This window comes from Cryptomeria japonica, chromosome 10 (assembly GCF_030272615.1).
Source record: "Cryptomeria japonica chromosome 10, Sugi_1.0, whole genome shotgun sequence".
NCBI lineage: Eukaryota > Viridiplantae > Streptophyta > Pinopsida > Cupressales > Cupressaceae > Cryptomeria > Cryptomeria japonica.
Genome location: NC_081414.1, coordinates 310,527,567 through 310,542,740, shown reverse-complemented (window position 1 = coordinate 310,542,740; position 15,174 = coordinate 310,527,567). Strand labels below are relative to the sequence as shown.

Sequence of the window (15,174 nt, the reverse complement as noted above, 5' to 3'; positions counted from 1 at the left end):
CAAGAATTAAAGTGAATGAATTTGCTGCTAAGTTTTGAATTGTTTTTCTTAATGGTATCTTGTCTTTCTACTAGCACGTTTCCTAGGAATGCTTGGTATGTGGACAATGGGGACTCTATGCATATGACATCAGCTTGAGAATATTTTACCAACTTGGAGGAACATAACTCTAGAGTTGCGGTTGAGCTTGGTAATGATGCCAAGTATCTAGTAATAGGAGTTTGTACAATTCTCTTTCTACTGCATTTGGGTAGCTCTTTGGAATTTGATGATGTGTTAGTTCCTAGTCTTAGGAAGAATTTGTTTCCAGTCTTGGTTATGGAGGATAAGGGCTATGTAGTAGAAGTCAATGATTATCAAGTTTTTACCAAGCCCGAGGAATCTAGCTTAGTTACAACATAGGTTATAGGGTTTAGAGAAGGCAATCTATATAGGTTATTAGGTGAATATTTTCAAGCTTTAATTCATAACAATGACAAATTGTGCAAGTTATGGCACAAGAGGATGGAGTATTTACATTACAAAGCGTTGCCTATTCTAAGCGAGATTCTCACAAGAATTCTAAAGTTTAGTATTGAACAATAGAGTACCGTAGATGATGCACTCTTGGCAAGGATTTTAAGGCTGCTTTCCTAAGTAGCAAGCATAGGACTAAGTAGATCTTAGTGCATTTGGATGTGTGTGGATTAATGTTAGTAGGATCAATTATGGGAAGCATGCATTATACTTCGTTCATTGATGAATTCTCTTGCAAGACGTGTATCTACTTGTTAAAGACAAAGGATGAGGTCTTTAGCAAGTTTGGGGAGTTTGCTCTAGTTGAAAATTAGGTAGGGAAGAAGATCAAGCTCTTGGGATCGGACAATGGGGGGGAGTATACATCCAAGCTGTTAAAAGATTTTTATACGAAAGCATGGATAAATATGGAGTCTTCAATTCTATACAACTCACAATAGAATGGTGTTGCAGAGTGGAAGAATTGATCCATAATAGGGGATCCTGAGGCCATGATTCATGACCTGGACTTGTCGATGTTTCTTTGGGCAGATACATGCCCTACAACAATGTATTCATAGAATTTTGGAGGACAAGACACGAGGTAAGGCATTTATTTTTGTATCTTGGCTTGTTCAATTTATATCCATGTACTTATAGAGAAAAGGACCAAGTTGGAACCTTGTAGTGGGAAGGATTTATTTGTGGGTTATAGTGAGATTTCAAATACCTATAGGGTCTTTATTATTTAGTAGAGGAATGTAGTAGTTAGTAGGGATGTTAAGTTTGAGGAAAACATTGCATCCAAGAAGACTCATGAGATTTTTTTCCAATGATAGATGATGAGGAGCAAGAAGCTCAAAAGGTTGAGCCTAAGTCTCCAAAGACTCCTATAGCTTCTAGTTTAGGAAAACAATCTTCGGTTGAGGAGGGAGACACTTCAACCCCTTCTAGTTTTGTCAGAAGACCTTGATAGATCACATAGACATTGAGGGATGCTTAGGAGTGTCAAGGCTCCTAGGAGCACATTTAGGGAGAGCAAGCCTTCGAAGAAGTTTCTTAACTACATGAATTTCTGAGTAGCATCATGGAGCCTTCCAGTTTTAGGAAGCAATAGATCAGCTGGTGGCTGATAGATTGGTGTAGAATTCCTTACTCTTTAAGAGGAAGTGTCAAGTTTTTAGCTTGGATGGGAGCGTTTATGCAGGTTTAGTATGAACGTATTGGAAAGTTCAAGTGGTTTGAGTTAGTCTATCTTGTTTTTCACTTTAGTGATTAAAGTGAGTCTTTTATTTAGCTAAAGAAAACTAAAGTGCAATTATTCATCAGCGGTTTATTCTTATCTTCCATCTTGTCTTTATAAGTGATAAGGATTCTTTTGTAAGTAATGTTGATTTTGGAAGATTAGATTTTTAGGTAAATTAGTAGAAAGATAAGAGCAAGATAGAAAGATTGTAACATATTGAGTACATCAAATTTTTCTGTAGATGTGAGTAACATTAGTTGTGGAGGTTGTTTTGTAAGTGTTTCTAAGGAATGAAAAATAGATTTCAACATTTAATTATTTGTTTATGCTTTTGCATTTTGAAGTTTTCATTATTGTGTTTTTTATGCAATGTGATTAAGCATTAGGACTTAATCACCAGCTATGAAAAATTTCTATGGACGTAATTGCATTTGGGCTTGTAAGGCTAGAGTACAATGTACAAGTCTTGAAGAATGATGTTTTATTGAGTGTATCGGCTATGAATTTGATTTCAAACTACATTTGAAAAGGTACAAGTGAGGGTGTGGCCTTGTGCCTTCTTTTGGTTTTAGTAAGTTGACAATTTTCATTAATTGAATGTGGGTTTAAAATGAGACATTTAGCTTCTTATAGGTTCAAATTGATGTTTACAGGTTCTTGACAAGTTGAAACAAACATACCTAAGGGAATTTGGACACTTTAATCATCTTTGTATGATGTCAAGTGGTGCCTATGCTATCTACACTCAATTTAAGGTGTTATTAATTGTTATAAGCTAGCACTAGTGACATCAGAACATTTGTGCATCATTTGAGTAGGATTTGATTCATTGTTGAGCCTTTGCAAGTATCCAGTATTGACCATTTCTTGGGCATCCTTTCCACCATAGTTGAAAAAATTCAACTCAACAATTACTTGGCTGACCCAAAAAATTTAAAAGCTCAAGACTCAACAAAACTTAAGGGAAAAAATTGGCAAATTTATTGAAAATTAAAAAATACATAAGCTTTTAAAAATATTCTAAAAAAAAAACACATATTATTGCTTTCGTTCATATATAGATCAAGCTTAAAGTTCAATACATATCATAGACCAAAGAACAAGTTTGACTTCTTAATACAATAATATTTATTCCAAAGTTGCAAATCATAATTTTCTTCTAAAACTAAAGCTCAAAAAAGTTTTCTGTTGTGTGAGTGTCATGGAAGTGGATGGTATAGCTGTAGTGACCTCAAAAGGAGCTTAATGCATAGGATCAAGCTGTGTATGCAATTGAATTGAATTGAAGGAATTTTAATGATGTCCACAAGACCAGCAGTCAAAGGGACCAAGAATCACATCCTTAGCCATCTTCAAGTTCTTCTTGATGTCAGCTCTTCGATTATGAATTTTTATTAAGAAACTAGCAGTATTGTGAAGCCTTGCTTCCTCAAAACGCTGGTTTAGACAACCCTCCATCAAGCTGTTCCCATATTGACCACGAATTTTAATATTCTAGTTAGCAGTCTAAACTTTTTTGTTTTTTTTGAATTGTGCACAAAACATTTATTCCATTGGTATATCTTCTCAATAATATAGGCTCTCTTGATGAAATTCTAGGAAGAATGAAAGGTGCAGCAGCCATAGATGCAATATTATTTTAATTTTTGGAATCCTTGGCCATGCTAATTATTAGACAAAAAATTTCAGGAGAGACTAAAAAGAGTCTAAGACCATTTAAAATTTAGGTACAAAGGCATATATACTAAAGATATGTATTTCAAGTTCCGACATGCATTAGGAAAGGCTAAGCAAGCAATACAATCCATAACTTTGATATTTGCAACGAGTATTTGACCATAATCTAAGAATTGGAACTCATTAGGGGTCTAGCAATTGCTTTGCAAAATAGGAAATGCTTTCTAGCACATCCCATCTTATACATACAAGATATATTGTTGATGAAATAGCATCAATCAGAGGAAGAAATCCTTGCCAAGAAATACATATATACATTTCCCTGGTCTTTCTACCAAGGGTGATCGCTTGCTTATACCAGTGTGGGAATACTATGATCAGTTGCCCTTGAGACCCAACAGATTACATTTCAGGAGGGTTCAAGATGCTTTCTTTGGTTATTTCATGTGCCAGTTTAACAAGACTCTGAAGAGTAGGAGGGTGTCAGATGAAGCATGAGAAAGAGTGAATGAGTATGGTTGCTTGTTCCTTCAATTCTCGACTTTTACTTATATGAGAGTCGGATGCTACGGTGGGCAGCCATACATGCTTCCTAGATACTCAAGTGATAGGATTATTCTTATGGAGTTGGGAAGACAGATCATGGCTGTGCATGCTCGTCAATCTATCAAACATAAGGTTGGGATGGGGATTTCTACAACCAACCCATTAAAGATTGGCTGGTACTCCCTTATCACATCCACCAAAGACAAAGCTATGGAGATCGAGATGCGGGAGATTAAACTCAAAAGGTTTAAGTCAAGGGCAGATTTTGATTACCGAGGGATGAAGGAAAGGATTAAGGAATTCTTCATACATGTGCATCGCATTGAGGATATTTGGGTGGATCTCCGTACAGAAAAGGAGGTTCTCAAGATGGACTACTGCAGGCTCACCCTTGAGCAGATTGTTGATTTGAACCTTGTGAACATTCCACAGGGGATGGTTGATGATGGGAACATGCTTGATCTAGAATATATCTCACGGAAGGTCGAAGAAGCTCCACTTCCTCTGATCCAATGGTCACACAAAGAATGCACTTCCATTCTTGAGAGATTTCAGTCCATCTTAGATAACACCAACACTTGGCTCAAAGGTAATGGTGTTAGGCTCATCAAGATTAAGGTTGGAAATGAAGATGATTCTACAAGGCCTCTTGGACGCAAGTCTGAGATTCAGATTGATAACAAGGAAGATGCATCATCTTCTGGCACAAGGATCAAGTTGCGGGTTAGTCGGGCAATGGTGCTTTCTCCTGAGGAGGCGACAGTTCGTAGGAAAGAAAAGTCCCAGCTTCACATTCATGTGATCGATCCTGATGATCTAGAAGAAGGACAACAATCAGATGATGCTCCTAGGTCACTAGCTTCAGAGTCATCTCATGAGATTCCCTCCTCAGTTCCCATGGAGCTATCTCTATCTCCTCTTGACATGGTAGCGGCTAAGTCCCCTCAGGATGCCATTCCCATTTCAGCAGTTGAGCCTCCTATTGATTATCAACAAGAGAGTCTGGTGGGAATCTTTGAGGATACTCCTGCATGCATTCATCTATCAGAGATTGATACCTCTACTTCTAGCTTTGAGGAGTTTATGAAACAAACTTCATGTGCTCTGGTTACCGGCAAGCCATGGTTGCCATCCAGACATTCCCCCAGGATGACCACGGTTGCTCAAACAGAAACTGCTTCTCCTTTGCTTGAAGCTGCTACTGAATGAGAGTTGATGACTTTACCTCCATGGCTTAGTTCATTCACACCCAAGAGGAAGAAGCAGGAGATTTCTCCCGATGCCTTTGATTACCAGTAGCTTAAGCAATCTAGGCGCAAGGTTGTTAAAAGAGCCAAAACAATCTCAAGGGTAACAGTTGATGGTAATAAGATGAAGGTGGCTGAAATTGTTGAGCCACTTGCAAATAAGCCACGTGAAGATATGTCAGCTATTGATTACAAAGTCATAAGGGTAGAATTGGGTAAGCAAATGCATGAGGTAGTGAAGCATGATGCCCAGTATTCTGTAGCTTCACTAGTACAACGGTGTGATGAGCTTCTAGCCAAGAAAGACAAGCTAGAAGAGGACAATAGGCAACTTGTTGTAGCTGTTCGTAAGATCGTAAAACCTGTTGGTGAAGTGAGCAATCCTTCAAGTTTTACCGAGGCACGAGAATCAATCCATGGAGTTGAGAGAGCTGCTCACAAGGTACAAGCATTGGAATCTTGGGTTGATCAGCTTCATAATTTATGTGCATAAATCTTGAAGGAGGTTTTCCAAATGATGGTCAAGTTGAAGACCATTGAAGAACAATTGAACCAAGTTTCTGATACTTTCAAACGGAACTTGGAAAGGGTAGAAGACAACTTGACTACTTGGCTTAAAATTCCTCAGCAAAAGTTAAGTGTTCTTCTAGAACATCAAGTAATTCCTTCAAGGGTTGTGTACTTAGAATATCAGGAGCTCTTGGAGAACAAAGCCCTTGTTCTCAAGTCACTTATTGAAGACATTGATGATGCTATGAGGCTGCGAATGGATGTTTTTAGGATATGATCTCTCATTGTGAGAAAGCTTCTTGCAACATCATGGGTCATGATGGGGAATTATTGGCAGGAGAAAAGGTTCTCTCAGATTTGCAGTTGAAGATCTGTCAAGAGTGGAAAAGTGAACCATTTTCAGCAGCATCCATTCAAGCCTTAGTGACTTATCAAGCCTACTTGCAGGAAATCTAGTCTTCCTTTGAGAGAAATAATGCCACAATCCTTCGTTGCAGTGATGTTATCGTGAAAACCATGATCGTCGCCAAAAATACCAATGAATCGGATCCTGATGAGCTGCAGATGATCATCCAGAAGTTCGAAGGATTCATGTCTTCTCACGCTAGAACTGAAGTGTTTTTCAACACTTGGTTGCATTTTTAAAATTGTAATCTTTTAGTTGTAGTTTCTCCTTCGACATGTTTACTTGTAAAAACATTTTTGTGAGATTGCAAGTTAAGTCATTACTTGCGTTTTTGTAATTACAAGTAGACAAGTTACAAGTCAATTTAGGATATGACTTGTAACTTTGAATAAGTCATAGTTAGTTATTGAATAAGTCTTGGCGGTTGAGAGAATTTCTCAAGTTAGTTAATATCCTCCCACCTTTTTCTCATGACTCCTCTCCTATAAATACTTGAGGGGGTTTATTGTATCTTTATCATTCGGAAAGCAAGCAAAAACTCTGTCAAATTTGCAGCAAAAAAGTCTTTGAGCTTTTATGTGTAAATTGAAGAGTTGAAAGGAATAGAAGAAAATTGCTCAAGGTTTGAGTCTTTGTGTTACATTCTTGAGTTTGTGTTCCATATTACCTTTCTTGCAAGTTTTTCTTTGAGAGCTTAATCGAATCTGATTTGCAGTCTTTGAGCTGCAATTATTGGAGGTTAATCTTAGTTAAAGTAGAACTTCTATTGAGAAAAGCCGCAAGACTTTGTGCTTGCACTTGTTCTTAAGAGAGTTTAAAAATAGATTTTGTAAGAAATAGCTGTTAGTCTTTGAGCTCTTACTAGTTCTTACTGTTTCACGTAAAAGGAAATAAGTTATTTCAGACTTTGTGCTGTTATAATTTGTTCTTAATATCATTAGAATAGAAAATGGTAGATAGGACTTCATATAGTTAAGACTTGAGCTTGATATTGCTGTCTCGTCCCGAAGGAAGTGATGGAAGTCTTTGAGCTTTCGGGAAACTTCATTTCCTTTCTCTCATTTCATTTCAAAAAGTTGTTACTGCTGTTTTATGTTAAATTGCTATCACTTTTCTGTGAAGAGAAAATGATATTGGCTTTCTTGAAAGAAGAAGAAAGACTGTTGTCTCATCCTATTTTAGTTTTAAGTTGTAGATAGATAGGGGGAGCCTTCCCTTAATTAGGAGAGTTTTACTCACACACTGTGGTTGAAACCACAATTTTGTATATTTCCCCAAGTGTACAAAATTTTCAACCAACAGTATATATATACAGATATACATATACATATACATATATATAGATATACATATACATACACATACACATATATATACATATACACATACATATACATATACATATAAATTTATATGTATGTATATAGAGATATATATGTATACATACATACATACATATATATGTATATGTATAGATACTTATACACATGTCTACACACACATATAACTGAGTTTTACAAGAACTGGGACAAACATAAATTGATCCAAACTGGGTATGGATTATGGTCTGGGTTCAGCAAAGATTCTATCCTGGGTCTGTGGATTTGGTCCAGGTATATTCAGTCATACCTGGGACGAATCTAAAGAACTAGGTTGAACACAGATGGGAGAAGAATAATGTCTCTTTTTAATTAAAAGAGCAAAAAAATAGAATAAGAACAAAACACTAGCATCTTTCCTTAATCTCAATTGAGGATGAGAGGCATAAGGCTGCTTCACTGGACTTGCACAATGCAGCTACTGAGTGGCACTGATGTTGCTTAGGGTTCTAACAAATCTGTTAATGGCTCCAATGCTCTCAATGAAGAGCAATATGATGATATGTATTGATTTTGCATGTGTAGTTGCACTGGCACAAACCATTTTGATTTATCTTTAATATTTGACAATTGACATTGAATTATTGATTATTAGCTGTGGTCTGTATTTTAATTTTGCACATGTTGTGCAAATTATGGTTACCCTTTTTAATCTTTTGCATAATATTGTATTGCCAAACTCAGCTGTGCCAAATTTGGGACAAAAGAAAAAGGCAAATCACCAAACATGAATCCTAAACCCAAAACCAACCAACAACATGCATTATTTTAAATGTGGTGGGCAAATAGTGACAATGCCACAAGCTGGTGTTGGAACTAAAGGTGATTTGCATTGATAACATATAGGGAGAGGCTTAAAGATGTATGTTAAATTAGTCAATTTTATTAGTTTGTAAGAAATATTTGGTGGCTAGTCAATTTCATTAGTTTGTAAGGATTTTTTGTAGGGTTCTTCTTTTGTATTCTTTAAATTCTAGTAGATGCACACCTAGACTAGGGCGGGTTTTGGTCCTTTTGGATGGATTTAGTATGCTATCAACAATGGCTCAATACTTGTGGGTATCTCAAGTATGGATCTTTGGGAAACAACTAATGTATAACATTTTTTGGAGAGCCCTAGGACATTTATATAAGTTTCAGATTTATGTGCTAAATTTGGGCTCCGATTAAATGACATATAGATGCACACCTAGGCTAGTGATGGTTTTAGTCCTTTTGTATAAATTTATTGTACATCTATCATAGTTAGTATACTACTGACAATGGCTCAATAGCTGTGGGTATCTCAAATATGGATCTTTGGGAAACAACTAATTTATAGCACTTTTTGGAGAGGAGCACTAGGACACGCATAGAAGGTTCAGATTTATGTGCTTAATTTGAGCTCCAATTTAATTGTCAATGATGCACCTAGAACACCTTGTTGATTTGCATTAAATAATTTTCTAGAGATGCACTGACATGAGGCTTCAGTAGAAGCTGTTACATTTGATGCTTCAGTTTCATATGAGAGGTTATTACTTTAATTACATTGTGAGGATTCTTCCATGGGTTATTATCAAGGAGCCTTGCATGCTATGGTATTGATACCTTGACCATTGGAAATCTTAATTCTTCTGGATGAAATTGATTTTGCATATATAATGATTATTGTACTGTTGACTACAATTCTTGGTTTTTGTATCTTGAGATTGCAAAAAATTAATGATTATGAATATGGATTGTAGAGCACTTGCTGAAGAAGACCACCTTGGGCAATAATAGAAGCTTTATGATTAGACAATGCAACTGAGTCCAGTTTGATAGCCAATCATGCTCAACATTTGCTTGACCCACATTCAAATATTATTCTAGAAATATTCTTCTGTAGGTCTCAGTTGTCTTTGGTACGTCTGTTTTGTACTATGCAATTATTTTAAATAACATTCATTGATCTATGTACTATGTCCCAATGATATGCAGGATGTACCATGTTAGTGTCCTGTAGACCTTATGGGTTATGGCTGATGACAATCAAAGAACAACAAATGTCATTTTATGGGTTTGAACCTATATATAATTGTCATTTTATTCAATGCTTATCCATTTATAATATAAAATGTTTCTTTGTGATTGGTGGTGGTTGTTGGAAATGTTCTGATGGTCCTCCTTTGTGAGACTTTCTGTTTTCTGTTTTTTGATTTGTATTGGACCTATTGGTTGATGGATTGCAGCTGGGTCTTAGCATGTATCTGGCATTGGCATGATCTTATTTGTTTGTACTCTGTACCCGTTTTTCATACTTTTCTGGGGGAGGGACCCTATAGATCCTTCATTAATTTTTCCCATAAAAAAGGTTCCCGTGTTTCTAAATACTCCAAAACATGCTGATTTCTAGCATGCCGAATATATGGAGAATCTGAGTCATGTGCCTTGATGAGCACAAGTCAAGTAGGAGTATTACAAGTTTGATTTATATATATTGCAAAGTTGTGGATCCTTATGACTTGATGTAATATAACGTTTTTCTGTAATGTCCCCTTATTATAAAGTCTTGGAAATATATGATTTTTTGCGTCAAAACAAAATGTGTCAACTCTAGGTAATTTATAATATTAAAATGAAGCTGAAACCCTAGGTAAATTGCATTGACTTATGTCAGACTGGACAATTCTATAATATGTTCTGGAAATGCAACTGAAAGTGGAATTTGATTTTTAGGAAAAAATATATATTTTTTGTATTTTCTGATTAGCTGAAAACAGTGCCGATTTAAAAAACCCTAGGCTAGTGGAATTCACAATACCAAAACTGATGTGGGAAATAAATGTTGTAACCAGAGATTACTTTGTAATCTGTTTTATTAAATAAATCTAATAAAAGGATAAGAACCTGGTGACTGCAAGCATACAGGGATTAATTGAGTTTCAGCCCCTTCCTGCAGATAGGAATAAGGTTACTTCTGAATCCTGGAGCAGTGATTAATTCAGATCTAGGTCACTAACAGTAGTCACAGCAGTTATGAATGCTAATTTAATATTATATAACAAATTCCCACATTCCACAGCAGATGTAATTGTGTTAACATGAAGTCTATTTAGGTCATCCTTATCATGAGCAGCAATATATGATGAATGTAAATTGTAGTATACGAGACTATTTTGGAGATAGTTAAGGGAGATATCGATCCTGTTAACAATAACACCGATTACCTATTTTAAGGTGTTTACCTAATTTACACTAATCCAGAACAGCATGAGCACTAGGATAATCCGCAATACATGAAACATCACAGCCAATATGAAAATTAGGGCACTGATTCAACCCAGGTGCATTATCACAGCCAATTAAACTCACCCAGCAGCTGGTAAATTTGTCATAAAAAGACATCCAACAAGAAGAATTGAAGGGTTTTGTCCTCAATCCAGTCCAAACTCAGAAGGTTTCTATCCTCTAGTTTATGCCACCAAGGGTTTTTGTCCTTGAAAGCTCCAATTGAAAACTCAGTTAATGAAATAACATTTCAGATACAAAAATGAGGGCATTACATTTGTGCCTTTATAGGCACTACATTTGGAGCCTTTATTTAAAATACTTACCCATAAAAAATTAAAAAGTAACATAACACTAACTAATTACATAATAAAAGGTATTTTATCTTGGGTGCCCAAGTAATGCAATAGTTGGGCCCCAAAAGTTAACTTTTGCTGACTACTTAGGAAAGGAACATGACAATTGCATGTGAAATTGAATATGGTTTTGTGAATATCAATGGAAAATAAAATTTTATGGCAGCGTTAAGATTGATGTCAAATTTCAGCACATGATTGGCGATTTCTATTTTTAAACTATGAAATGAACTAATGTACAACTTTCTCAAATGCAACTGTCCATAAACAAATATAAAAAGGTTTAACATTATTTTCTTAGAGTACAAGTGATGCTCAAATAAGTAATATACATTTCCTGTATCCTAATTTTATATTGCACCTAAGGTAACAAGAAGATTATGCTATAGCTATTGTTATATGTCTTGCAGGAATCATTTGGTGCAGTACGTACAGTAAGATCATTTGCACAGGAAGGATATGAAAGCTCACGGTATGGAGAAAAAGTAGATGAGACTTTGAAGCTTGGCCTTAAGCAAGCTGTAAGTTTTGAAGATGCTAAGCATATTTGTTTTGCATAAATTGCTTTATCAAGACAACGTGATGTCTGATCAGTTTGTAGAACACATTAGGAAGTAATAGTAAACAAGGCATTAGTATAAGCTGGTTTTATTATTATTCTTTTCTATGAGCAGATGGTGATTGGGCTATTTGCCGGAGGAATGAATGCAGCATCAACTCTGTCAGTTGTTACTGTTGTTATCTATGGTGCTTACTTGACCATATATGGGTCCATGACAACTGGAGATCTAACCTCTTTCATACTTTACAGCCTCACAGGTCATTGCTATTTTGTTGAAAATGATCAGGTTCTTTAATAAATCAAGTAGATATATAAAAATTTGGGATTAGCTAATGTTTGTAGATTCTAAACATTTTTTTCCACACAACAGCCAGAGTACATACAAGTTTGCATTTATGACTTTGCTAATGTATTTCTTGTCTTGTGTTCAGTGGGTTCGTCTGTGTCTTCTTTATCAGGACTATATACAACAGCTATGAAGGCTGCAGGAGCAAGTCGGCGAGTCTTTCAGCTATTAGATCGCATTTCAAGCATGCCAAAATCAGGAAACAAATGTCCTTTACAGTAAGAGTTAGAGCTCAAGATCTATGTGGTTTACAATGTTCTTCACATATTAGGAGCCAAATCTAAGTTTGTATTAAATTTTTGTAGATTATTAGTTACTGTACAAAGTTATAGTAGCAATACATATATGAAGGTAGTATCTAAATACGTACAACTAGACAAATTTACCAGTTTCTTCGATAATCTGGATGCTGAATGTGACAGGGACCATGATGAGGGAGAGGTTGAACTCAAGGATGTTTGGTTTGCCTATCCTTCACGTCCCAACAATATGGTTCTCCAGGTATTTAATAGATCTCTTATGTTTGGATATTTATTTTGTGGAGAAACACTTCATCATATCACTTGCCATTCAACACATTTGTATGGTTTGTAAAGATGAAATTATTTAAATTTTGACCTGGCTAAATGTTGTATATGCATTACCTTCCTTGCTATACATGTTCTCTTGTTTCCAGCCAGTGTACATGTTTTAAAATGTTCAAGTAATGATAGAGTTCTAAAAGTGTATTAATAATGTTGCATTTTACTAGTGTTCTCTAGATTTCACTGCGTATATCTTTCCATCACCATAACATATCTGGCTGAGGAGACCAGTTTTACCTAACAATAAAGAGATATGGAGGGCAAGATGCCATACAATGTTTAGAGATGATTTTTTTGAGTCGAATTCTAATTCGGAAGGAAAAAATGATGGAATGCCCAATCGCCCAATTAATATGGATACTTTGAATGAAAATTCCAAACATCAAAATGTACTGTTGGTACTCAAAGTTGTAGGTTACCAAATCCCTAAAACCAGTTTTTCCTTTGAGCATTGGGGGTGTCAAATTTAGAGGGACAAAACTAACTTATGATTAGGCAGAACAACAATGGACCAATTGTCAAGGCTGGGTGGTCTCTCCTTCACTTCAGGCTCAGCTAGAGCCAAGGGGGGCTTCCCTAGAGGAACCCTGAACAGGATTAGTCACAACTCAAGATGAACAAGCTGAAAACGCTGCAGTAGTACCCAATGTGTGCTTGGTCCCAAATGATGTCATGTAATATGCAGCCCTGTATTGCTACTCAATGTTTTGAACTTTATCCTTTGAGTAATTTCGTCAAACAGTTTGCTTACTTAGAGAATGAAAGATTGCTTGTTTGCATTGTTTTATGTTTCAGATTTGAGATCCTTGATTTTGTCTTTGTTTTGAATTGCAAGGGTAATATATGAATGAAAGAATTTCCTTTTATGAATGACTGAAATAACGTATAAAGCCTAAACAGCAAACAAGAGAAAAGCTTCTCAAACTAACCTTTATTTGCAGAGTTAATAAGTCTTCAGTACATGTTCAAACTTGACAAAAAAAGCCTTCATTTGCTAGTGCAAAATAAACATTTAATACAGTAGTAGCAAATGAATTACAAATCAGAAATATTCCATCGTAATCTTGAAGCCAAACTGTCACTGTTCACATGCCTAGTAATGTAATATCTGCTTCAAACATTAACAGCACAGTAGCAACCAGTTCTGAAGCTAAATCTGACCCAGATAAGACCTCCGATCACTTCCATGACTTGGTATAGTTTAATTTTACTCCCAGCAATGATTACAACCCCATGTCCCATGCAAAGGTTATTGCCCAGCTCTTATGCATGCACAGGAAACAAAGAAAACCCTGCCTTAAGATGCACAACCTGCTCTGATATTTGCACACAGCAATATGCTTATCTTCACTTTTAATTGTCTATGCCCAGCACATATGAGTGCCTCGCCATCATACAAGGAGTCCACACTAAAGAGAAATCCTCACGCCCATAATGAAGGCTTACGCCAGGTTTTAAGAAGCCACACCAAGCCAATGCCAAAACAATGAAAAGAAGACACCAAGCTCTTCAAAACTTCCATGCCAAAGATCTCAACGATAAATCTGCCTCAACGACCAATGTGGAGCCAAAAAGGAAACACCATACAAGATGTCTCTATTCTTCTTTCACCAATATTTTGCAATATAACCAGATAATCTGCAAATTTACCTCTGAAGAGTCTTAACAAATTTGATAAACTCAACCTTGAATGCTCTGTGAAATCCTGAATGATATCTCTAACAAATTTTAGCTAGGGTAGATCTTCCACCACTGAAGCCAATCTTTCTAAGAGGTTTTTAGTCCTTGGGAAGGCTGAGATGAACCAAGTTCAATCTTCATAACCACAAGGGCTTTCAGACAAAGAAATAACAATCTTCAACATACCAAATGATCTCTCAAACCTCTTATTTATATGCCTTTTTAGGGTACTTTCTAGAAACTCCATTATGAAATGACTTTTTAAATTTATTAAGCCTTATAATTCCAAAAAGAAAGTGATTTATTTTACTTTTCAAATATTTCCAGCACTGAAAGTCACTTTAAGCATCTCATCATTTAAATCTTTTCATTCCCTTTCCAATGAGCTATAACATTGAGGTGCCCAATAAATTGTTTTAATTAAAATGGCAACCTTAGTAAAAATAATTAAATTTAGCTCACTATTACACCCACTTAACGACAATGGTTCAAAAACATCGGAATCAAAAACTAATTGTGTAGGAGTGATCCCGATGATGAACGATGATAAACGGACCTGATTGGGTGACTAACTAAAAATAGATGCTTCCCCCAAGAATCTTGAAGCCTAAACCGAAAGTTACAAATAACGTTTGAAAGTGTTGTACAACTTCACTAAATCATTTGAGCTCACAAGTAACATCAAAGTGCCCCTCTAAACAGGTTGACATAAACTCAGAAAGTTAGAGTCAAGTGCATTGCAAGAGAACCCAAAAATGGGGACATTACATGTCACTAGACCAAAGACTAACCTATTACACATAAGATCTCTTATTAAACTCATAATCACATCATTGCACAACTACAAGATGTTGCAAAACATGATTCCTAAAGAGAACAATAGTAATG

General features: G+C 35.9%; 1 protein-coding gene across 1 annotated transcript in view; it reads left to right on the top strand.

Moving 5' to 3' along the window:
• LOC131078959 (ABC transporter B family member 25) overlaps positions 1–15,174 on the top strand; it is a 163,486-nt gene that overhangs the window by 112,663 nt on the left and 35,649 nt on the right. Inside the window, exons 9-12 of the mRNA XM_058016813.2 lie at positions 11,525–11,635; positions 11,789–11,933; positions 12,108–12,240; positions 12,445–12,523. Coding sequence (XP_057872796.1) covers positions 11,525–11,635; positions 11,789–11,933; positions 12,108–12,240; positions 12,445–12,523 — 468 coding nt within the window. The remainder of the gene's footprint in view (positions 1–11,524; positions 11,636–11,788; positions 11,934–12,107; positions 12,241–12,444; positions 12,524–15,174) is intronic.